General features: G+C 40.2%; 1 protein-coding gene and 1 pseudogene across 2 annotated transcripts; both read left to right on the top strand.

Annotated features, from left to right (window-relative positions):
- The first annotated feature begins 342 nt into the window (after positions 1 to 342).
- CENPH (centromere protein H) lies at positions 343 to 23,528 on the top strand. The gene is made up of 9 exons (XM_081233395.1): positions 343 to 584; positions 3,214 to 3,269; positions 10,648 to 10,696; positions 11,094 to 11,168; positions 13,703 to 13,759; positions 17,040 to 17,103; positions 17,432 to 17,483; positions 19,522 to 19,685; positions 23,012 to 23,528. The coding sequence occupies exons 1-9, from the start codon at positions 460 to 462 to the stop codon at positions 23,105 to 23,107; spliced, it is 738 nt and encodes a 245-aa protein (XP_081089521.1). The 5' UTR covers positions 343 to 459; the 3' UTR covers positions 23,108 to 23,528.
- On the top strand, positions 1,261 to 2,954 carry LOC308615631 (mesoderm-specific transcript homolog protein-like; annotated as a pseudogene). The gene is made up of 2 exons: positions 1,261 to 2,499; positions 2,828 to 2,954. The product of its transcript is annotated as a mesoderm-specific transcript homolog protein-like (transcript).
- Positions 23,529 to 25,135: the final 1,607 nt, after the last annotated feature.

Below are 25,135 nucleotides of genomic sequence, written 5' to 3' on the forward strand. Positions count from 1 at the left end.
AAAGTGCTTCCAACTTTCACTAGTGGTCTATAACGGTTTTGTTTTGTTTTGGTGGTACGCGGGCCTCTCACTGTTGTGGCCTCTCCCGTTGCGGAGCACAGGCCTCGGACGCGCAGGCTCAGCGGCCATGACTCACGGGCCCAGCCGCTCCGCAGCATGTGGGATCTTCCCGGACCGGGGCACGAACCCGCGTCCCCTGCATCGGCAGGCGGACTCTCAACCACTGCGCCACCAGGGAAGCCCTGTAACGGTTTTAACTAGTACCTGGGCCAGGCAGGGTAGAAGAAGGGACAGCAGCCACCAGAGACCTGGGCGGAAAGGGCGGGGCCCTGCGGAGGAAGGGGCGGGGCGGAGCGCCATGACCCTGCGGCCCCTTCCGTTGTCAATTTAGTGGCGGGAAAAGCGGCCCCTCGTAGGGAAGAGTGTGCCGGTCCTGAGTGGTAGCTTTTCGCGCCGCGGATGGAGACGCAGTCCGAGGAGCAAGCCGCTGGCGAGACCGCGGACTCCAGAGGGGAAGACGAGCCGCCGCAGGTCGCCGGCGCCCAGGAGGCGCCTCCCGAGGACCGCATGACCCTGCTGCTCAGGTTGTTCCCTCTGGCCGGCTGGGCGGGAACCAAGTGGGCGTCGTGGCCAGGAGCTCCCCGCTTTGCTTAGAATGTCCAGGGTTCGAATTCAGCGTCGGTCGCTTAATGGCTGCGTGACTGCATTATTCACTTAAGCTCTTTAAGCTCCTTTCTTCATCTTGGCAAAGGAGAGAAAAATGACAGCTTCCCAGCAGAGTTGCTGTGGGCATTAAACGAGATATTCTGGAGTCAGCGTTTAGCAAAGGGCCCTTAGAGCCTAGGGAGCTGTAATTAACGCCTCCTTTCTTACCCACTCATGCCCTGGGGCCCCGATTTTCAAGCCCTTTTGTGGGTTGCATCGAAGCCCTGATAACACCGGAGGGAGGTGGCTCCGCCCTTTTCTGTTATAGCTATGGCCCTTTTCAATGCAGAAGCTTCATTTGTTATATTTTCTACCAGGAAGCAACGTCTCTACGTTGCTAGGGCAAGATTTGATGAGAAAGGACATCAGTCTTTTACACCAGTGGGCAACTGTGGCCCTGGCCTTATCCATCCTACTCTGTTGTTGTGTGACCCCCTCAAGCTAAGAATAGTTTTCATGTGTGTAAATGGTTGGGGGGGGGGAAATCACAAGAATATTTAATAACAGATGAAAATTATGTGAAATTAAATTTCAGTCCCCTTAAGTAAAGTTTTATTGGAACACAACTTTCCTGCTTCAAGGGCTGAGTTGAGTAGTTACAGCAGATACTATATGACTCACAAAACCTAAAATATTTGCTATCTGGTCCTTCACGGAAAACAATTTGCAGATTTCTGTTCCAAATCAAAACAAAGTGATTTAAAAAAAAAAAAAAAGCTTTGTAAAAGTATTTTGGCTTTACCGCTGCTTTGAAAGGCCTTGCCTAATAATAAAAAACCTCACAACCTCACTTTAAAAATTCCCTCCTACCAGTGCACAAGAGGTTCCCCCAAACATGGAATCTTGTAGCCCAGGTCTTACCTGAATCAGGATGAGGGAATTGTGGGTCCAGGTGGGCCTATTGGCCATGCCTCTGCCTGTGGCTTATCTGCACATTCTGCCTCCCCTCCCACCCCCACTTTCTCCTGCTCTTCACTCATGGAAATTGTCAGGGAAGTTTTTCACCTACAAGGGACTGCACATCTCCTACTAGGATTCTGTGGGTATGGTTGGAAGTCTGGAGATAGTCATGCTTCTATGTGGCTTTCCAACGTCCAGTTATGATTGGTACAAGATTTAGGTAGGTCAGACCGTCCAGTTTCATTCAGTGATCGCCCTCGATTTCTTTGGCGTTGGTGTCAGTGACAACCTGAGATCACACTATTCCATATTTGAGCAGGCCAGCCTCATGGAGGCACTTTGGCAGCATCTGGGGCTCCAGAACCTCAGGATCAACCTTTTTTCTCATGATTATGTAGATGTCTTTGCCCAGGAGCTGCTCTGCAGGTTCAAGCTGATTTGATCTGGTCGGCTTACTATGAAGAGTCTCTGTCAAACAGAGTTGTATTTCCCAAGACCCACCATCCTCTCCTTCAAAGGCTTCTCAAAGATGGAGGCATGCTTTCACCCATTCTCACATGATTCGTGAACTTCTTTGTATTCTCTCAAGGTCTCACCCCAGTCTTTGGGCCATATACCCGACCCTCTGAGAGTGAGTTGTGGGACCTGTGGACAGGGATAGGCAACAGTGATGGGAACTTAGTTATCGACAGTCTTTTATAGTATATCCATCAGAGGAAGAAGTTTAGAGGACACCGGGTCGGAGCTCTTGCTTTAGCTATTCCCATTCATTTTATCTATGAGTCTTTGGATCTGGTCATTCCCTATCCAGAGTTCTTGGAGCCGTATAGGAAAATGCTGCTGCAGTCCATTGTCAATTCTGGACGGCCATATTAGCCACTGTCCACAGCTAGAGTATCCCATGGCCTTCTTTTTTTTTTTGGCTGTACGCAGGCCTCTCACTGTTGTGGCCTCTCCTGTTGCGGAACACAGGCTCCGGATGCACAGGCTCAGTGGCCATGGCTCACGGCCCCAGCCGCTCCGCGGCATGTGGGATCTTCCTAGACCGGGGCACGAACCCGTATCCCCTGCATCGGCAGGCGGACTCTCAACCACTGCGCCACCAGGGAACCCCGTCCCGTGGCCTGCTTGAATGCATATATGGGCTTCATCAACTCCTGGAAAGAATAGCTTCCCTGTATTACCTTCCCCTATTCCCTTATTTGTTGTGTATTCCACTTAGGAAGAAATGCCCAAAAGAGGTCCTGGCTACCAAACACTATTCTCTCACAAAGGTCCACCTGACTCGTTTTGATATATTTCCTTGTGTAGCCCTTCTCTTCAAGCCTCATTTCAGTGTGGCCCATTAAGAATAAATTTTAAAATCAAATTTTAAACTTTTCCTCACAGATGCTGTTTTCCTACTGTATTTCATTTTGAGTATTTTTCTGAGGCCTTAAATTCTTTATGCCCATTTTAAATAAAATAGGCCAAAATGGAAGACCTTAATGCTATTTATTTATACTCATTTTGTTGCATCAGCTTGCAAAAAAGATGAGTTGATTTATAATATAGTAATGAGTAAAACCTCAATAAGTATATAACTTTCTTGTCTTTATCTGTTTCCAGGGTAAGAGCACAGACCAAACAACAACTCTTGGAATATAAGTCAATGGTTGATGCAAGTAAGTATTTTCATTTTCAAATAAGGTTTTGTGAGTTTGTTGATGAACAAAACTCCAGGGAAAACACCAATTTTACAAAAATTTATTTATTTAGGGAATGGGAAGGCCAGCATAATGCAGTACTATACCCTGTAAGAATGCAAAAAGCAGGCTTGCCCTGGCCCTAAGGAACTCGTTAGGAATTCAAGAAATGTATATAAAACAAGTAAATAACAATACAGGACAATTAAGTTCTGTTGATCAGAGAATTGGGAAATCCCTGTGGGGGTTTAGGGTATCACAAAACTTGCTACCATCAACAACCTGAATATTAAATAAGCAGATTAGATGATTGTTAAGCAAGTGATCTGAGACCTATACTTTGAGAAACACTGGATTATCAGCATGAGAGCAGAAGAGGCATAAAGGCATAAGTGAAAATTTTCAATTCTAAACACAGAAAAATTTTTAATTTATCTTTTAAAATTATTAATCCAGAAATCTCAGGGACCAAGAGAGTAGTAAAATGATGGTTTAGTCATCCTGAAATAATAACCACCTAATAGCCACCTGATTTATTGTAAGCCCTTGGGTCACAAAAATAGATTTTGGTTACTCTTTCTTTCCCCATGAAATAAGCTTAAAGAATAAAATCAAATAGTACACTAGGTGGAATCAAGAATTGTGGAGGGACATCCCTGGTGGTCCAGTGGATGAGACTCTGCACTCCCAGCTCAGGAGGCCCAGGTTGAATCCCTGGTCAGGGAACTAGATCCCACATGAATGCTGCAACTAAAAGAACCCACATGCCACAACGAAGATCTCGTGTGCCGCAACTAAGACCTGGCGCCTCCAAAATAAATAAATAAATCTTTTAAAAAAAAATATTGTGGAAAAGCCGAGGGACCTCATAGATGTCTTAACCACTTCCCTTAGATAATTTTTGAGCTCTGCTCAAGCTCTCTTTAAGGCCATAGATCTGAAGGCATTTCTGGTGTGTTTTCCATCTCCATTCCAGGGCTTCTAAAGTCATATTTTGCAAAAAACCAAACCAAACCAAACCCTAAAAAACTGGGCCCCCCAGCCTCTTTTCTGCTTACTGTAACTAGTAACTATAGGAAGTAGGATATGAACCAGGCCTTCTTGCCTCCAAAACCATGTCCCTTTTGTTACATCAATAATGCTTACCTCCTGAAAAAGAATATCTATTACATATATAAAATATATATATATGTGTGTGTGTGTGTGTGTATATATATATATATATATATATCTATATCTATATCTCAATCACTTTGCTGTATACCTGAAACTGATACAACATTGTAAATCAACTATACTTCAGTTTAAAAAATGCTTAACTCAAAGATGGTTCGTAGGTCACTGCCTTTCCCCTGGAGGAATTAATGGTGTTCTTGTTCCTTGTATTAAACCAATTATGTTTACCTTAGAGATGAGAAGTAAGACATGCCTAATGCTTTTTCTGGCATGAGAGCCCACATAATAAAAAAGTAAATTTTATCTTAGATGTTGAGGTATAGGGGGAAAGCTATTCAAAATTTGGACCATTGAAGAATTATCTCTATGAGTATTCCGGCACTCATAGTTGAATGAATTGATGCTAGGGATGGAGATATGGTGTTGAACAAGGCAGACTTTACCCTCCTGGAGCTTAAATTCTATGTAGCAAAACAGGTAAGCAAAGAAACATGTGAGATAATTATGAGGTGGGGTAAATATGATGAAGGAAATAATGGTGTGATAAGAGGGAGTGTCTACTTTAGACAGAGGAATCAGAGATGGCTTCTTCAAGAAGATGACCTTAAAGCTAAAATCCAAGTGATAAAAGAGTCTGCCTCCTCATGCAGTTCTTGTTTTCCCTGTATAGATAATTTTATTTTTAAGGGGTTGTGACATCTAAAAACTTGAGTAGATTTAATAGTCCACACTCTAGAATTTCTACAACTAAAGGAGAGGACAGATTTGAAGCAAACCATAAGTAGTTAGGTTGTAGTCTTTGAGAGAAGATATTTGTCTAAAATTGATTAGTGTTTTACCATTAAAAAATATATTACTGAGGGCTTCCCTGGTGGCGCAGTGGTTGAGAGTCCGCCTGCCGATGCAGGGGACACGGGTTTTTGCCCCGGTCCGGGAAGATCCCACGTGCCGCGGAGCGGCTGGTCCCGTGAGCCATGGCCGCTGAGCCTGCGCGTCCGGAGCCTGTGCTCCGCAACGGGAGAGGCCACAGCAGTGAGTGGCCCGCGTACCGCAAAAAAAAAAAAAAAAATATATATATATATATATATATATATATATGTATATTACTGAGACTTTATTGCATGAAGAAATTTTTTTTACAGTAACTGCATCTATTTTAAGGGTACAATTTGATGAGTTCTGACAAATGTATACATCTCTGTAACTACCACTGCAATCAAGACATAGAACATTTCTGTCACACCTGCCCATGCCACTTCACACTCAGTCCCCACCCTGACCCCAGCAACCATCAATCTGATTTCTGTTGCTATAGATTTGTCTTCTAGAGTAGTGCTGTCCAATACAGTAGCCAGTAGCTACAGGTGGCCTTTTAAAGTTAAGTTAATTAAAATCAAATAAAATTTAAAATTCTTTGTTGCACTAATCACATATCAAATGCTTGAGCCACAATGTGGCTGGTGGCTACCATATTGGACAGTGCAGATATTAAGCATTTCATTCATCACAGAACAGAACAGTGCTTTGGACAGCACTGTTCTAGAATTTGATGTAAATGGATTTATATGGTATGTATTTTTTTGTTTCTGACATCTTCCTTTTGTGACTTAATTCGAGTAATAAAATTCACCATTTTTTTTTAGTTAATTAATTTATTTATTTGGTTGTGTTGGGTCTTCGTTGCTGTGCGTGGGTTACTCTAGTTGCAGTGAGCAGGGGCTGCTCTTCACTGCGCTGTGTGGGCTTCTCATTGCAGTGGCTTCTCTTATTGTGGAGCACGGGCTCAGTAGTTGCAGCTTGTGGGCTCAGTAGTTGCAATGCACAGGCTCTAGGGTCGGTGGGCTTCAGTAGATGTGGCACACGGGTTCGGTAGTTGTGGCACACGGGCTTAGTTGCTCCGTGGCATGTGGGATCTTCCCAGACCAGGGATCGAACCTGTGTCCCCTGCATTGGCAGGTGGATTCTTAACCACTGCACCACCAGGGAAGTCCCCTGTTAGTCTTTTTAAATTTTAGCCATTCTAGTAAGTATATAGTGGTATCTTATGTGGTTTTAATTTACATTTCCCTAATAACTAATGTTGTTGATTATCTTTTCATGTCTTATTGGCAATTTATACATCTACTTTTATGAAATGTCCATTCAAATCCTTACCCATTTTTTAATTGGATTGTTAGTCTCATTGAGTTTGAGTTCTTTAATTATAACTGAATACATGATGTATTCTATTAAACACTAAAGAATAAAATATTCACTCCTTTAAAAACAAGAATACAGTCCTTTTTCAGGTAAATAAATAAATATATATGTGTGTGTGTATATACATATGTATACATATATGGCAGAAATTTTCTCCTAGTTTGTTGCTTGCTTTTTTATTTCCTTAACAGTGTCTTTTTTTTTTTTTTTTTTTTTTTTTTTGCAGTATGCGGGCCTCTCACTGTTGTGGCCTCTCCCGTTGCGGAGCACAGGCTCCGGACGCGCAGGCTCAGCGGCCACGGCTCACGGGCCCAGCCGCTCCGCGGCATATGGGATCCTCCCAGACCAGGGCACGAACCCGTATCCCCTGCATCGGCAGGCGGACTCTCAACCACTGCGCCACCAGGGAGGCCCCTTAACAGTGTCTTTTGAGGAGCAGAAGGCATTAATTTTGATGAAGCACTGTTTTTCACCCTTTTCTTTTGTGCTTTGTGGTTTTTGAGTTCTATCTAAGAAACTGTGACTACCCCAAGCTTGCAAAGATTTTCTCCTATGTTTTGTTCTAGAAGTCTTAAAGTGTTAGGTTTAACGTTCAGGACTGTGATTCTTTTTTTTTTTTTTTAACATCTTTATTAGAGTATAATTGCTTTACAATGGTGTGTTAGTTTCTGCTGTATAACAAAGTGAATCAGCTATACATATACATATATCCCCATATCTCCTCCCTCTTGTGTCTCCCTCCCACCCCACCCTCTCTATCCCACCCCTCTAGATGTACACAAAGCACCGAGCTGATCTCCCTGTGCTCTGTGGCTGCTTCCCACTAGCTATCTGTTTTACATTTGGTAGGGTGTATATGACCATGCCACTCTTTCACTTCGTCCCAGCTTGCCCTTCCCCGTCCCCGTGTCCTCAAGTCCATTCTCTCTGTCTGTGTCTTTATTCCTGTCCTGCCCTCAGTTCTTCAAAACCATTTTTTTTTAAGATTCCATATATATCTGTTAGCATACAGTATTTGTTTTTCTCTTTCTGACTTACTTCACTCTGTATGACAGACTCTAGGTCCATCCACCTCACTACAAATAACTCAATTTTGTTTCTTTTTATGGCTGAGTAATATTCCATTGTGTATATGTGCCACATCTTCTTTATTCGTCTGTCGATGGACACTTAGGTTGCTTCCATGTCCTGGCTATTGTAAATAGAGCTGCAATGAACATTGTGGTACATGACTCTTTTTGAATTATGGTTTTCTCAGGGTATATGCCCAGTAGTGTGATTGCTGGGTTGTATGGTAGTTCTGTTTTTAGTTTTTTGAGGAACCTCCATACTGTTCTCCATAGTGGCTGTATCAGTTTAAATTCCCACCAACAGTGCAAGAGGGTTCCCTTTTCTCCACACCCTCTCCAGCATTTATTGTTTGTAGATTTTCTGATGATGGCCATTCTTAACGATGTGAGGTGATACCTCATCATAGTTTTCATTTGCATTTCTCTAATGATTAGTGCATTTCTCTAATGAAAGGATGTTGAGAATCCATTCATGTATTTGTTGGCAATCTGTATATCTTCTTTGGAGAAATGTCTCTAGATCTTCTGCCCATTTTGGGGTTGGGTTGTTTGGTTTTTTGATATTGAACTGCATGAGCTGCTTGTATATTTTGGAGATTAATCCTTTGTCAGTTGCTTCGTTTGCAAATATTTTCTCCCATTCTGAGGGTTGTCTTTTCGTCTTGTTTATGGTTTCCTTTTGCTGTGCAAAAGCTTTTAAGTTTCATTAGGTCCCATTTGTTTATTTTTGTTTTTATTTCCATTTCTCTAGGAGGTGGGTCAAAAAGGATCTTGCTGTGACTTATGTCAGAGTGTTCTGCCTATGTTTTCCTCTAAGAGTTTATAGTGTCTGGCCTTACATTTGGTCTTTAATCCATTTTGAGTTTATTTTTGTGTATGGTGTTAGGGAGTGGTCTAATTTCATTCTTTTACATGTAGCTGTCCAGTTTTCCCAGCACCACTTATTGAAGAGGCTGTCATTTCTCCATTGTATATTCTTGCCTCCTTTATCAAAAATAAGGTGACCATATTTGTGTGGGTTTATCTCTGGGCTTTCTATCCTGTTCCATTGATCTATATTTCTGTTTTTGTGCCAGTACCGTACTGTCTTGATTACTGTAGCTTTGTCATATAGTCTGAAGTCAGGGAGCCTGATTCCTCCAGCTCCATTTTTCTTTCTCAAGATTGCTTTGGCTATTCGGGGTCTTTTATATTTCCATACAAATCGTGAAATTTTTTGTTCTAGTTCTGTGAAAAATGCTATTGGTAGTTTGATAGGGATTGCGTTGAACTTATACATTGCTTTGGCTAGTATAGTCATTTTCACAATGTTGACTCTTCCAATCCAAGAACATGGTATATCTCTCCATCTGTTTGTATCATCTTTAATTTCTTTCATCAGTGTCTTATAGTTTTCTGCATACAGGTTTTTTGTCTCCTTAGGTAGGTTTATTCCTAAGTATTTTATTCTTTTTGTTGCAGTGGTAAATGGGAGTGTTTCCTTAATTTCTCTTTCAGATTTTTCATCATTAGTGTGTAGGAATGCAAGAGATTTCTGTGCATTAATTTTGTATCCTGCTACTTTTGGATTAACTTTTCTGTATGGTGTGCGCTAAGTAAGGATCAAGGTTCATTTGTTTTCCATATAGGAATCCAGTTTTTCTAGCACTGTTGAAAAGACTTTTCTTTATCCATTGTATATGTGTAGGTCTATTTCTGGACTTTTTCTCCTGTTCCTTTGAGGTATTTGTCTGTCTTTACAATGGTACCACACTGTTTGGATTACTGTATCTTTATAGTAAGTCTTGATTATCAGCTCTTGTAAGTCCTTCAACATTCTTTGTCAAAATTGCTTTGACTATTCTTGGTCCTTTGTTTTTCTATATGCATTTAAAATCAGTTTGTCAATTTCTACAGATTTGACTGGGATTTGAGTGGGATCTATAGATCAGTATGGGTGAAATTGTTATATTAGCGATAATGAGTCTCCCAATACATATAGATAGTGTATCTTTCCATTTCAGTATTTTGTAATGGGGTCTTCCCTGGTGACGCAGTGGCTAAGAATGCGCCTGCCAGTGCAGGGGACACGGGTTCAGCCCTGGTCCGGGAAGATCCCACATGCCACGGAGCAACTAAGCCCATGCACCACAACTGCTGAGCCTGTGTTCTGGAGCCCGCAAGCCACAACTACTAAAGCCCGTGTGCTGCAACTACTGAAGCCCGTGTGCCTAGAGCCCATGATCCACAGCAAGAGAAGCCACTGCAGTGAGAAGCCCATACACCACAACGAAGAATAGCCCCTGCTCGCCGCAGCTAGAGAAAGCCCACACGCAGCAATGAAGACCCAACACAGCCAAAAACAAATAAATAAATTAATTAAATTAAATGAACTTATAGTATTTGGTAGTGTTCAGTGTAGAGGTCATACACATATTTTGTTAAATTTATCCTTAAGTATTTTGTGGTTTTGTGTGCAATTTTACATGTATTTTTAAATTTTAGTTTCCTATTGTTGCTAATATATAGACATACAGTTTTGTTTTTTACGTTGATCTTGTTCATTTTTACTCCTTTTCTATCATTCTAAAACTGCTGTCCGACGTGGTAGACATTAGCTCCATGTGACCGTGGAACACTTGAACTGTGGTTAGTCCTCATTCAGAAGGACTGTAAATGTAAAATATGCACAGAAGAAACGATTGTGAAATATTTCAGTAGTAATTAGAAATTGATTACATGTTGAAATGATAATATTTTGGATCTGTTGGGTTTAATAAGCTATATTAAAATTAATTTCATTTGTTTCTTTTGTAGTGTGGAAATGAAATTAAAAATTACATATTTGGTTTGCATTTGTGGCTTACATTATATTTCTTTTGGACAATGCTTTTATAAAATACTACTAACGTCAAAAATTTATTTATTTGTAGATGAAGAAAAAACTCCAGAACAAATCATGCAGGAAAAGGAAATTGAAGCGTAGGTCATATTTTAAAATTTTAGCTGTGGTTTTTATAGATTTAATAATATTATCCATCTTATAGTATTGTCTTTCTTTTTCCTTTCCTTTTTTTTTCCATGTAATTTGTCATGCACGTATTAAGAAGTTGTTGATGTGGGATGTAGACTTACATGCACATGAGTGATCATATTAGCACTTTTGGCATCCTCCACACCTTAAGAAGACACTTAGCAAAGTATCATAGCAGGAATCAGTTTACCAAATCTGTAAATGCATAGGTGTGGGGAGCCTGTAGAATACTTTTATTTAGAGAATAGGCATTTTACTTTCTTCAAAGATTTACTTTATACCTTTATTCAAGTAGTTACTTTTTCTGATATTGCTGAAATTCTTTTGTTCATGCTTCTTTGGCAGTAAAATTGAAGAACTGGAAGAAGAAATTGAAGAGGCAAAAATTGCTATTGAAATGAAAAAGCTTGCGTTAGACAGGTAATTATTACCTTTTAAGTATGCAAAATGTGTATGGCTCAAGGTGGAGGGGATATTTTAACTAGTCTGAAGTAATCCATCAAAATGACGTTTAGATAATGGTCCCACGAATTTTGAGCCCTGAGAGAAAAGTTACGTCATTCATTAATGTCTTCATTTGAAGAAGTTACATAAGATAGGGTTAATAAGGAAATGTCAGTCAAGACAATTAAAGTGTGAGTTTAAATCTCATTCTGGGGCTTCCCTGGTGGCGCAGTGGTTGAGAGTCCGCCTGCGGATGCAGGGGACGCGGGTTCGTGCCCCGGTCCGGGAAGATCCCACATGCCGCGGAGCGGCTGGGGGCCGCTGAGCCTGCGCGTCCGGAGCCTGTGCTCCGCAACGGGAGAGGCCGCAACAGTGAGAGGCCCGCGTACCGCAAAAAGAAAAAAAGAAAAAGTTACTGGAGTAAATGAATCCATATACTCCTTTCAAACACAAAATGAGATTTTTTTTTTTTTTTTTTTTGCGGTACGCGGGCCTCTCACTGTTGCGGCCTCTCCCGTTGCGGAGCACAGGCTCCGGACGCGCAGGCTCAGCGGCCCCCAGCCGCTCCGCGGCATGTGGGATCTTCCCGGACCGGGGCACGAACCCGCGTCCCCTGCATCCGCAGGCGGACTCTCAACCACTGCGCCACCAGGGAAGCCCAGTAACTTTTTTAAAAAAATATTTGTTTATTTATTTTATTTTTTGGCTGCATTGGGTCTTAGTTGGGGCACGCGTGATCTTCATTGCGGCACATGGGCTTCTCTCTAGTTTTGGCGCTGGAGCTCAACAGTTGCAGCATGCAGGCTCTCTAGTTGTGGCTTGTGTGCTCAGTAGTTGTGGCTCAAGGGCTTAGTTGTCCCACGGCATATGGGATCTTAGTTCCCCGACCAGGGATCGAACCTGTGTCCCCTGCATTGGAAGCTCGGTGTCTTAACCACTGGACCACCAGGGAAGTCCCCAATTCCAGTAACTCTTAATGGAGTAAAAGAATTGTCATTGAGTTTAAATATATTTTTAATTTTAGGCTTTGCATATATATTTTAAAATTCATTCAACAAATATTTGAGTGCTCACTGTGTCGTAAGCTTTGTGCTGCAGCTGGCATACAGTTGTTAATAAGACAAACAGTGGTCTCTATTATAGACTTATGATCTGAATTAATAATCTCAATTAAGTGAATGACTCAACAGTTTTTTCCTTGTATTTCTGGCCGTCCCAGATGAATTTATTTATATTTAATTGAAAGGTAGTTAAATCCCTTTTAATTGCTTCTAGCAGTGAACTTTTTTCCCTCGTTTCGTATGCTGGCTCATTATATAGATCATATTTTTTAACTAAGGTGACTTCAGAGCTATTAAGATATCCCCCTTTAATGAAATGACTAATATTGCTGAGCTGATTGCCTTTTTTTTTTTTTTAATTTATTTTTGGCTGCTTTGGGTCTTCATTGCCGTGCACAGGCTTTCTCTAGCTGCGGCGAGCAGGGGCTACTCTTCTTTGCAGTGCATGGGTTTCTCATTGCAGGGGCTTCTCTTGTTGTGGAGCACAGGCTCTAGGTGTGTGGGCTTCAGTAGTTGTGGCACACAGGCTCAGTGGTTGTGGCTCTCGGGCTCTAGAGCGCAGGGTCAGTAGTTGTGGCGCGCGGGCTTAGTTGCTCCGTGGCATGTGGGATCTTCCCGGACCAGGGCTCGAACCTGTGTCCCCTGCATTGGCAGGTGGATTCTTTACCACTGCGTCACCAGGGAAGCCCCTGATTGCCTTTTTATTATTATTTATTAGCTATTTGAATTTAAAAATAAATTACAGTGCTTGCTTCTACATAGACACATTTTAAAGTTCACAGTCAAGTATGGTTTTGTATTCCCTAACTCTACACATTTTCGGCCCATGTTGATCTCTGTAGTACCTTTTTTTTCCTTCCAGTTTTATTGAGATATAATTGACATACAGCACTGTATAAGTTTAAGGTGTGCAGCATAATGTTTTGACTTACATGCATCCTGAAATGATTATCACATTAGGTTGAATGAACATCCATCATCTCATATAGATAAAAAATTAAAGAAATAGCAAAAACAAATTTTTTCTTGGGGTGAGAACTCTTAGGATTTATTCTCTTAACAACTTGCATATATAACTTACAGCAGTGTTAAACATGTTTATCGTGTTGTACATTACATTTTGTAGTGCCTTAATGCTTCCTTGCAGCCCTGCACCAAGGTGGACGGCTCAGAGAGCAAGTCCAGGCTGGGTGTCAGGTCTGCTCAGCCCCCCTCTCTGGCCATATACACAACCGCATGCAACAGCCCCATCCATATTGGTGTTCCTTCATATTTCTATAACTTACTTATCAAAGTATTTCCCATATGATACTGTTTAAAAACCTACTTTTGTTTTATGTTATATTTAAAGAGAAATCAATCTTTACTTTTTTGTATTTTTAAATTTTCTTTTTCAATGTACCCTAACTGTTAACCATATTTTATAATGAAAGCTTTTTTCCTCTATAGGATGCAGCTTTCAAGTGCACTTAAAAAACACCTGGAGAAAATTAACACCAAGACTAGGTATGTTTTTTGTTTGTTTTATTTTATTTTTTCTGGATTTGGCAAGGATGGGAATAAGGGAGATCTGCATAAGGACTAGTTCTATGAATTTTTTTTTTTTAATTACCTGTCGCTGCCAACCACCTTTATCTGGGGAATAAGAAACATGACAGAATTTCTGTGGGCCCTTCTCATCATTACAACTTTTATAGTCCTGTTGACATTTTGTTTCATATGGATCGGGACCCTAAGAAGCAATGGAGGTTTTACCTATACAATCTGGGATTTTTTTTTTTTTTTTAATATTTATTTATTTATTTACTTGGCTGCACCAGGTCTTAGTTGCAGCATGCGGGATCTAGTTCCCTGACCAAGGATCGAACCCAGGCCCCCTGCATTGGGAACGTGGAGTCTTAAGCACTGGACCACCAGGGAAGTCCCCAATCTGAGAATTTTGAAGGAAGATTGTTTTTGCTTTTAATAAATTTATTTATTTTATTTATTTATTTTTGGCTGCGTTGGGTCTTTGTTGCTGTGCGCGGGCTTTCTCTAGTTGTGGTGAGCGGGGGCTACTCTTCGTTGCGGTATGCGGGCTTCTCATTGCAGTGGCTTCTCTTGTTGCAGAGCATGTGCTCTAGGCGCATGGGCCTCAGTAGTTGTGACACGCGGGCTCAGTAGTTGTGGCTCGCAGTCTCTAGAGCGCAGGCTCAGTAGTTGTGGTGCACGGGCTTAGTTGCTCCACAACATGTGGGATCTTCCTGGACCAGGGCTCGAACCCGTGTTCCCTGCATTGGCAGGCGGATTCTCAACCACTGTGCCATCACGGAAGCCCCTGAAGGAAGGTTTTGAAAGTTAACTTTCGTTTGGGATTTACTGTAAAACAGGAGCAATGCTATCTCATTTAAGCCAACAACACTCAATGAGATAGGAAATATACTCCTCATTTTTGTATTGGCAGAAATGAGCTTGCATAGGTTCAATAATTGGCCTGGCAATCAAGGTCATCTGTAATCTGATCCTAAGCTCTAATCTTGTGATAAAATACCACCACCACCACCACCCCATTGTTGGCCCCGGAAAAGTACCAAGATGGATCTGGCACTTTCTCTATCTGGACGTCTTAGCCCTGACTGATATCCATTCCTCCCATATTCTATTTAACTCCAGGGTTACATAAATCCTAAAATCTGAATTTGAACTCTCTAAATATTGCTCCCCCACGAAAGGAGAGCTTAAAACATTCTTGAGTTAAAGGAGTGCAGGATAGATTCATCGCATTGACACCAAAGACAGCACAAAGGCCAGGTAGGCTGAGGCAGTGCCTTCAGCCTGTCTTAAAGTTTACAACCACATATAGCTGTAACTAGCAGAAAATGAGTTCAGCTCTCAGGTCTGTGCAAATAGTCCCCTTTTTCAGCCTCCCAGGTAAACTCCTTCTACAGCGTTTCTCACGCCTGGCTGATTTTCAGGATAATTAGTATTTTCACAATGGTCACATTGCTGGTCCCATCCCAAACCTGCTGACTCAGAATCTCTGAAGATGGGGAGCTGGCAATCCACATTCAACGAGCCTTCCAAGGGATTGTGGCACTCTGAAATATGAGAACCACTATTCTCATCCAGTCTTATTTCCACCCTTTTACTCCAGCCGTACTAAACTGCTTGATCTAGGTAATCTTCATAATTACACTCGAGCATTGAGCAACCTGGGTTTCAACTGCCCAAGTCCACTTATATGCAGGTTGTTTGGGGTTTTTTTCAATAAATATGGCACCTATATTTTCATTTTACAGATATTTAAGTTAACTAAGTATGGGGGAAGATTTGTGTTTAGTTAGAGTCACAATATGTGGAATCAGAAGAACTAGGGTTTGATCCAAACTGTTTGAGCTTTCTGCCCTTGGGTGAGTCATTTAATTCCTTTGCTTTTGAGGCAGAGATAGCAGTGCTCTTGACTGTGTGGGATGGTTGGTGTCCCAAACCACTCACCCCACCTGCATTGTTCAAGGTTCAACTATACTTTACATCTTTTAAGACTCAAGGATTTCCCTTGTTCCACCCTTTGCACAACTCTTAGAAGGGTTCATATCCATTACTGGTTGTAATGAAACCATATGATGGTTGTGGATTTATTTTTTCCCCCATAAGATTCTTTGAAAACATGTACTATGTTTTATTCTGTTTTATATTCCTAGTGCCTGGCACAGTCTTGCCATGTAGTAGTCACTCAGAAATACTTGTTGGAGGGGCTTCCCTGGGCTTCCCTGGTGGCACAGTGGTTGAGAATCTGCCTGCCAATGCAGAGGACATGGGTTCGAGCCCTGGTCCAGGAATATGCCACATGCCGCAGAGCAACTAAGCCAATACACCACAGCTACTGAGCCTGCGCTCTAGAGCCCGCGAGCCACAACTACTGAGCCCGCACACCTAGAGCCCGTGCTCCGCAACAAGAGAAGCCCCCGCTTGCCGCAACTAGAGAAAAAGCCCGTGCGCAGCAACAAAGACCCAACGCAACCAAAAATAAATAAATTAACTATTTGGAAAAAAAAAAGAAATACTTGTTGGAGAAATGGGGATAAAAGCAGTTTATTCACTGAAACTATTCTGTATGATATGACAATGGTAGATACATGTCATTATACATTTGTCAACTCATAGAATGTACAACACCAAGAGTGAACCCTAACCCTAATGTACACCATGGCCTCTGGGTGATAATGATGTGTCAGTGTAGATTCATCATTTGTAACAAATGGATCACTCTGCTGGGGGGGAGGCTGTGCAAACGTGGGGGCAGCATGTACATGGGCTTCCCTTCCACTCTGTTCTGCTGCGAACCTAAAACTTGTCTAAAAACTAAAGTCTATTTCCAAAAAAAAAGCTATGTATTAGCAAGCTGTTAGGGTTTTTTCCCCCTAAATATGAGATTTTTGAAATGTTCTTGGGGAATTCCCTGGCAGTCCAGTGGTTAAGACACCGAGCTTCCACTGCAGGGGGCACCGGTTCGATCCCTGGTCAGGGAAATAAGATCCCACATGCTGTGCAGTGCGGCCAAGAAAAAAAACAAAAGAAATGTTATTTGATATTCTTTGTTGTCTGTGAGCAAAAATTTTTCTAGGGAAGTGCATCTCTAATTCTAAACAAATTTAGTTTACATCAAACTTTGGTTCCAGACTTATTTTGTTAAACAATGACTCTATTGAAGTGTACAGTGAATATAATGAAAGTAAATATATACTAACTGATTTCTTAATTGAGTTTTTTTAACTGTTAATAAATCATATTTTTTATTCCTTTTCAGTGTGTTCATGGATAACATGAAACAAGTACTAAGTCTAAGTAAATTAGTAATGAAATCACAGCAGGTAACTGAATATAAAGCTGCTTATGCATTCTCATGATTTCAGTAACATTCTTGCTAGTAACTGTATGTGACTAAATAGGATTGCCCGAAGAGACTGATATGGTTGGAATTCACTGTCCTTAAGTTTTCTCTCTTTTCCATAATTCCATTATTTCTGACTAATTATCTACTTATCATTTAAGCTACTTTTCCTTTCCCTTTTGTTGTGTGGAAACAGAGGAATTGAAAACTGGGGCTCTAGAAAATATGAATAGATAAAATTCAGTGATTTAAATATTATAGGTGTGTTCTTAGGTTATGTGCCTTAATCTTTTTATTTCTAATAACAGGAAACTCGGGACTTGGAAGACAAATTGCTTGATGTTAGAAAGAAGAGATTGCGTATGTAGAACACTTTTTTTTTTCTTTTTGGAGAACACATTTTCACTTAATATGAAGATTGATAAGGCCAGATCTCTCAACCACTGAAAAATTTTTTAATTTTCTTAAAACTTTGGACATAGCAATTTAAAAAGTAGTATATAAAATGGATTTTGCTTGATTTGTTGTTTTAGAACTTTAAATCACAAAAATTAAGACATTCTCAGTGGGGGAAGGAATATCAAATAATACAAAAAAGTATAATGTGAAAGCCATACCTCCGTCCTGTGTGACCGCAGTTAGGAGTACCTTATTCCAGGCCTTTTTCCACACCCATATAAATATATTTATATAAACATAATTTTTTTTAATTAATTAATTTTATTTTATTTTATTTTTGGCCGCATTGAGTCTTTGTTGCTGCGCGCGGGCTTTCTCTAGTTGCGGGGCGCCAGCTTCTCATTGCAGTGGCTTCTCTTGTGAAGCATGGGCTCTAGGCGCACGGGCTTCAGTGGTTGCAGCATGTGGGCTCAGTAGTTGTGGCTCTCGGGCTCTAGAGCGCAGGCTCAATAGTTGTGGCGCATGGGCTTAGCTGCTCTGCGGCATGTGGGATCTTCCCAGAACAGGTCTCGAACCCGTGTCCCCTGCATTGGCAGGCGGATTCTTAACCACTGTGCCACCAGGGAAAGCCCCTAAACATAATATTTAAATGATCACTTGATGCATATGGTTCTACAGCTTTTTAACTTAATGAACATGAGATGGCTTTTTGCATTGAAATGGTTTATTGAAATGTATTTCAGAAGTAACACATATTCTTTATAAAGAATTTAGAAACAGAAAAATATACATAGGAAAAGTTAAATTTTTAATTTTATCAAGAGATAATCGATCTTCAATGCTTCTTATTTATAAAATAAAATTGGCATAATTTTATTCTGTGTTGTAAACTGCTTTTTTCATTTAACAGTATAGGCATGATTTATTATTTTAAAATATTATGTAGATTTGCCTTTTTGTAAGTAATCTCAGGGTTAGAAGTAGTCCTGGTCATCTGATCTAATCACCCTTTGGCTTTTTTTCCATTGCATTCCTGTCAAGGAACCAAGCTCCTGAGATACACCCATTTATGTTTTCAAATACTATCTGTCCCCAACTTATGATGTTTCGACTTAATGATTTTTTGGCTTTATGATGATATGCATTTAGTAGAAACTGAATTCATATTTTGAATTTTGCTCTTTTCCTGGGCTAGTAACATACTCCCATGTGATGCTGGGCAGCAACATCGAGCCCCAGCTCCTATCAGCCACGTGATCACAAGGGTAAACAACCAATACACTTACAACTATTATGTTTTTCACCTTCAGTACAGTATTCAATAAATTACATGAGATATTTAACACATTGTTATAAAACAGGCTTTGTGTTAGATGATTTTGCCCATTTGCAGGCTAATGTAAGTGTTCTGAGCATGGTTAAGGTAGGCTAAGTTAAGCTGTGATGTTTGGTAGATTAGGTGTACTAAATGCGTTTTTGACTTAGGATGTTTTCAACTTAAGATGGGTTTACCAGGAAGATTTCTAGTTTAGTTCTCAGAACATTTCGGAAACAACAACAAAAATGGTTGATGGTATTTATCCCTGGAGAAGGGAATCTTACCTTTCCTTGAAAATTCATCTTGTTGATATTGTAATTGTTGTAAATAAAAGGGGGGAAAGTATTTCCTTACATATATCTCCTGCTATTTTTTTGGCGACCCAGAGTAAGTCCTCTTTGACGTGATGCCACAGCAAACATTTGTAGACAGTATCATTGTCATACATACATACCTTGAACATCTCACAGAGGACATTACTAAGTATGAAATTAAAATATTGGTGTTTTGCACCAGAGGAATCATTTTCAGATCAAAATGGAACTGCAGCCTAAAATGCTGCTTATTAAAAATTTTCTCTTGACTGAAATAATCAGTAACTGTTCTGCTTCATAAGTTTTCAAGATTCTTGTTTATAGGAGTTATCATATATAGTATGTTGTTTTATTTTTAACCCAATAGAGTTAAAACAAGCTTCAGAAAGGAAGCTTTTAGAAATACAGACTGAAAAGAACAAACAGAAAGATGATTTGGGTAGTATGGAAAATTCGGGCAAGATAAAGACCATACAACAAAACCTGGAGATGGAGATACAGATTACTACAGTTATTCAACATGTGTTCCAGGTAATATTTTTATAAAATAGGAAGCGGGGTAAAGAACTTTTAAAATATGAATGGTTGTATTACTTTCAGGCTTATTTTCATTTAGTTTTTGATCTTACTAAATAATTCAGTACTGAATATCAAGCTGTTTACATATATCTTGAATTTATGTCTATTTAGCATTTAAGGCTTTGGTTTTTTGTTATAATTAAACCTTAGGCATTTATAAACGGAAATGATTTCAGCAGCTCTGTGGAGGCAGAATGATATAACAGTGGAGAGCATTAGACTTCAAGTTGGGAAGTGGGGAAAACATGGATGCGGGTGATGGGAATCTAGAATTAAGATCCTGCCAGCTACTTAATAGTTGCTGAGGGAGTTCCCTGGTGGCACAGTGGTTAAGAATCCGCCTGCCAATGCAGGGAACACGGTTCGATCCCCTGTCTGGGAAGATCCCACATGCCACGGAGCAAATAAGCCCTAGCACTACAACTACTGAGCCTGCCTGCATGCCACAACTACTGAAGCCCATGCGCCTAGAGCCCATGATCTGCAACAAGGAAAGCCACCGCAATGAGAAGCCCACGCACCGCAACAAAGAGTGGCCCCCGCTCACTGCAACTAGAAAAGCCCGCGCACAAATAAATAAAATAAAATAAATAAATTTTTTTAAAACAGTTGCTGACCTTGAGGAAATTATTTAACTTTTCTAAGCATTAGTTTCCTTGTGTAGGAAGAGTGGTTATTAGAACTAAAGGTGATAATTCATGTTAATCTGTTTAGCATAGTGTCTGGTCGAAGCAAATTCTCAATGAATATTGGTAGTTATTGTCATGTCAGGGTTTTTTTAATTTTTATTTTTTAAGTTTATTTATTTATTTTTTGGCTGTGTTGAGTCTTCTTTGCTGCACACAGGCTTTCTCTAGCTCTGGCGAGCAGGGGCTACTCTTTGTTGTGGTGCTCGGGCTTCTCATTGCAATGTCTTCTCTTGTTGCAGAGCACGGGCTCTAGGTGCAGGGGCTTCAATAGTTGTGGTGCGCAGGCTCTACAGCGCAGGCTCAGTAGTTGGGGTGCACGGGCTTAGTTCCTCCACGGCATGTGGGATCTTCCCGGACCAGGGATTGAACCCTTGTCCCCTGCACTGGCAGACGGATTCTTAACCACTGCGCCACCAGGGAAGTCCCCATCATGTCAGTTTTTAAATTTTATGTGTTCATTTAGCCTGCAGGTTTTTCTTTGCTTTTTTTTTTTATATAATATTTATTTATTTATTTGCCTGTGCCGGGATCTTAGTTGCTGCATGCGGGATCTTTAGTTGCGGCATGCGAACTCTCAGTTGTGGCATGTGGGATCTAGTTCCCTCACCAAGGATCAATCCCAGGCCCCCTGTATTGGGAGCGTGGAGTCTTAGCCACTGGACCACCAGGGAAGTCCCTCTTTACTTTTTTTTTTTTAATAAATTTATTTATTTTATTTATTATTTTTGGCTACATTGGGTCTTCGTTGCTGTGCGGGGGCTCAGTAGTTGCAGCACACAGCCTCAGTGGCTGTGGCTTTCAGGCTCAGTAGTTGTGGCTTGTGGGCTCTAGAGCACAGGCTCAGTAGTTGTGGCTCACGGGCTTAGTTGCTCCACGGCATGTGGGATCTTCCCGGACCAGGGCTCGAACCCGTGTCCCATGCACTGGCAGGGCGGATTCATAACCACTGCGCCACCAGGGAAGCCCCCTCTTTACTTTTTATTTTTCTTTACTTTTTGAATTATAAAATGTCTCTGGAACTGATGAGATGAAATACTTAAAACTACCAGTTTTCAATTATGAAGATACCCAGTTAAAACTGCCAGTTATGTGTAAAGCATATCCTTATAGAACATGGGGTCTTATATCTCACCATAAGAAATTCTTTCCCAGGTCTTACTCCTATTTTTTAATGGCAGCGGGTGATTTGATTAGGAATAACCAGATCCCCTAGGTTAACGTCAAGTGGAAGATTGCATAATAGTACAGAATCATTTTAAGTTTCTTTGGCATGTGTTCCTTACTACTGCTTTGAAATTTCTGTTATTCTGTGTTTCTTAGTTTTTATTCATATCCTCTAAATTAGTGTTAATTTTGGTTTAATGAACCTATTGCTTTGTTGAACGGAATATAGCTTTGCCCAATCTTAGGAGCTCTCTTTGTTCCTAAAAGAAAAAGAGCCCTTAGTGGTTCAGTCATGTTTGAATGCTTACCTCCACCTGCCTTTGTAAATTTGACTGGATTTATATACACCATCCCTTTCATTCACTTATAGCAAAAATGTGCCTTATATAGGCCAAGGTTTTTCATATTTTTATATATAATAATTTAATACTTATATTCTAAAATCTCTTTTAACAGTATTTCAATGAGTAATTCAGTATCATTGACTGCAGTTTTTAAAAGAATAATGACCAGAGTTTTCATTAATTATAACCCTAATCATTCCTCCATTGTCTACTGCAAAAATATTCTTCACCTTTGTCAGGGTCTTAAAGCTTTACAAGGGCTAAAAACTAAGCTCTTCTTTTACCTCTTGTAAAAATAATGCGTGTTACTTACAATTCAATTGTTTTTCACCATAGAAGTGCAAAATGAAATCGGAACCACATCTGCAATCTTTTTCCTTTAGGACACACTGCCAGTATCCTTAATAGGTAAAAACTATCCACAAAAAGTGGCAAAGCATAAAAATTGTTGTAAACATTGTAAATATTCCCTAGCATTATGTAGAGCAAGGTTGAAGTCTTACTGAAAGTAGAAATGGGAATACAAGAATGCATTACTATTTTTTCTCATCATCACAGAGTAAATGTTCACACCTAGTTCTGTAAATATTTGATAAGATCAGTGAAAGGATTTATTTTATTTATTTTAAAACTACCTTCTTTTTTAAAAATTTTATTTATTTGTTTTATTATTTATCTTTTGGTTGGGTTGGGTCTTCATTGCTGTGTGCAGGCTTTCTCTAGTTGCGGCGAGTAGGGGCTACTCTTCGTTGCGGTGCGTGGGCTTCTCATTGCGGAGGCTTCTCTTGTTGTGAAGCACCAGCTCTAGGTGCGCGGGCTTCAATAATTGTGGCACACAGTCTCAGTAGTTGTGGCTCGCGGGCTCTAGAGCACAGGCTCAGTAGTTAAGGTGCACAGGCTTAGTTGCTTCGTGGCATGTGGGATCTTCCCGGACCAGGGCTCGAACCTGTGTCCCCTGCATTGGCAGGTGGATTCTTAACCACTGCGCCACCAGGGAAGTCCTGAGGATTTTTTTTAAATCTTGTTAAATTTTTAAGAGTACTTAGAACATTAATTAAAAATTTTTTTTTCTTAATTACAGAACCTCATTTTGGGGAGTAAAGCCAACTGGGCAGAGGATTCTGCCCTTAAGGAAATTGTTCTGCAGCTTGAGAAGAATCTCACCATGATCCAATAAGAATTCTGTTTTGATGTTTTTTTGTTTCTGTCTTTAATGTCATTTAAATTGCAAATTTCAAGTGAAATGCTTTTCAGTGTTTTTGGAACTGTTCTAACACTGCAGTGTTTTTATAGCTTAACAGTGGTACGTGGAATTTACTGCTTTAAATATGATAAAGTGACTGGCATAATCTAAAAGAATCTGAAAATCTTAGCCTTGGAAGTGTCCCAAAAGATATCTAGTCCAGCTTTCCACTGAATGTGGACTTTTTTTTTTTTTTTACAACATTCCTGTAAGTCCCAACTCTCATTTGGAATACTTCTCTGTATTTGTTTGTCAACCAAAATATTGGAAATTTAGAAAAGCATATCCACATCTTTATTTTTTTCAACTGTCAATTGTATTTTATTCAAATAAATCTCATTTTAGTTCTGTCTCACTAGAGATTTTCTTTTGCCTTTTTTAAAAAAATTTGCGATATAATTGATATATAACATTGTGTAAGTTTAAGATGTACAGCATGTTGATTTGACCACCATGGCATTAGCTAACACCTCCATCATGTTACATAATTATCATTTCTTTATCATGGTGAGAATACTTAAGATTACTCTCTTAGTAACTTTGAAGTATGTAATATAGTATTGTTAACTAGAATCACAGTGCTGTACATTCCAAAATTTATTCATCTTCTAACTGCAAGTTTGTACCCTTTGACCACCATTTCCCCAGGTCTCTCACTCCCATCCGCATTTTTAAACAGACACCCAAATAAAGCACCTCAATCATGAAAAAGAAAGAAAAAGAAAAACATATTCAAAATGTTGACAGTTGTGGTTATTACAGAAAAATTGTGACTTTTTTCTTTTGTATTTTTATGTTTATCGTACATTACTTTTATAAGTTAAAAAATAAATATTATTGTATCTTATTAAAAAATAGAACTTGCCACCTTTTATAGAATCCAATTCCATTTTTGGAAAACTAATTTGAGCTCTTTATTAATTTGGAGCTGTTGATAATTTTTATAGACACTGTAGTGTTTTCAACATTCTTTTAAGGTGGACTTTAAGGGATCCCTGCTCAGGGAACTAGATCCCACATGCATGCCTCAACTGACAGTTTGCATGCCACAACTAAGGAGCTAGCAAGCCAGAACTAAGGAGCTGGTGCGCTGCAACTAAGGAGCCCACCTGCCTCAACTAAGACCTTGCACAACCAAATAAATAAATAAATAAATATTTTAAAAAATTGCTCTAGTTGAAAAAGACATAATGACATTTAAAAAGAAAAAAGAAGGGGGCTTCTCTGGTGGCGCAGTGGTTGAGAGTCCGCCTGCCGATGCAGGGGACACGGGTTCGTGCCCTGGTCCGGGAGGATCCCACGTGCCTCGGAGTGGCTAGGCCCGTGAGCCATGGCCACTGAGCCTGCGCGTCCGGAGCCTGTGCTCCAGAACGGGAGAGGCCACAATAGTGAGAGGCCCGCATACAACAACAACCAAAAAAAAAAAAGAAAGAAGGAATTTAAACTGAAAAAGATGCACTGCAGTGGATAATAGCATTTGAAATCTGTTCTTTAAATCAGTAACAAAAATAAAGAGATTTGAATTCTAAAAACTTTTCTTTGGAATATTTATAGTTTTGCTTCATTTGTTTTGATAAATCATAATTTGTGTAGTTTTTTAAATTTTGTCTTTTTTTTTTTTGCGGTACGCGGGCCTCTCATTGCTGTGGTCTCTCCCGTTGCGGAGCACAGGCTCCGGACGCGCAGGCTCACGGGCCTAGCCACTCTGCGGCATGTGGGATCTTCCCGGACCGGGGCACGAACCTGTGTCCCCTGCATCGGCAGGCGGACTCTCAACCACTGTGCCACCAGGGAAGCCCTAGTTTATAAAATTTTATGTGTAGTTACTCTTTTTGCCACAGTGTATTCTTGGAAATGGTCCACATGAATTATAAAACGTTGTATTTTTCTCATAGATAAACATTCTGGAAAATACCTTCCTGATCCAAAGATACAGCATTAAATAAATCATAGATGCACGCT

This window comes from Mesoplodon bidens (genome assembly GCF_964165515.1).
Source record: "Mesoplodon bidens genome assembly, chromosome: 4".
Lineage (NCBI taxonomy): Eukaryota > Metazoa > Chordata > Mammalia > Artiodactyla > Ziphiidae > Mesoplodon > Mesoplodon bidens.

What these genes read in the sequence shown, in the direction of transcription:
- CENPH (XM_081233395.1), top strand. Translation starts at nt 460, where the DNA reads ATGGAGACGCAGTCCGAGGAGCAAGCCGCTGGCGAGACCGCGGACTCC. An exon ending in CGCATGACCCTGCTGCTCAG is followed by an intron (nt 585 to 3,213) that starts GTTGTTCCCTCT and finishes ATCTGTTTCCAG; the next exon opens with GGTAAGAGCACAGACCAAAC. An exon ending in TGTTAGAAAGAAGAGATTGC is followed by an intron (nt 17,484 to 19,521) that starts GTATGTAGAACA and finishes TTAACCCAATAG; the next exon opens with AGTTAAAACAAGCTTCAGAA.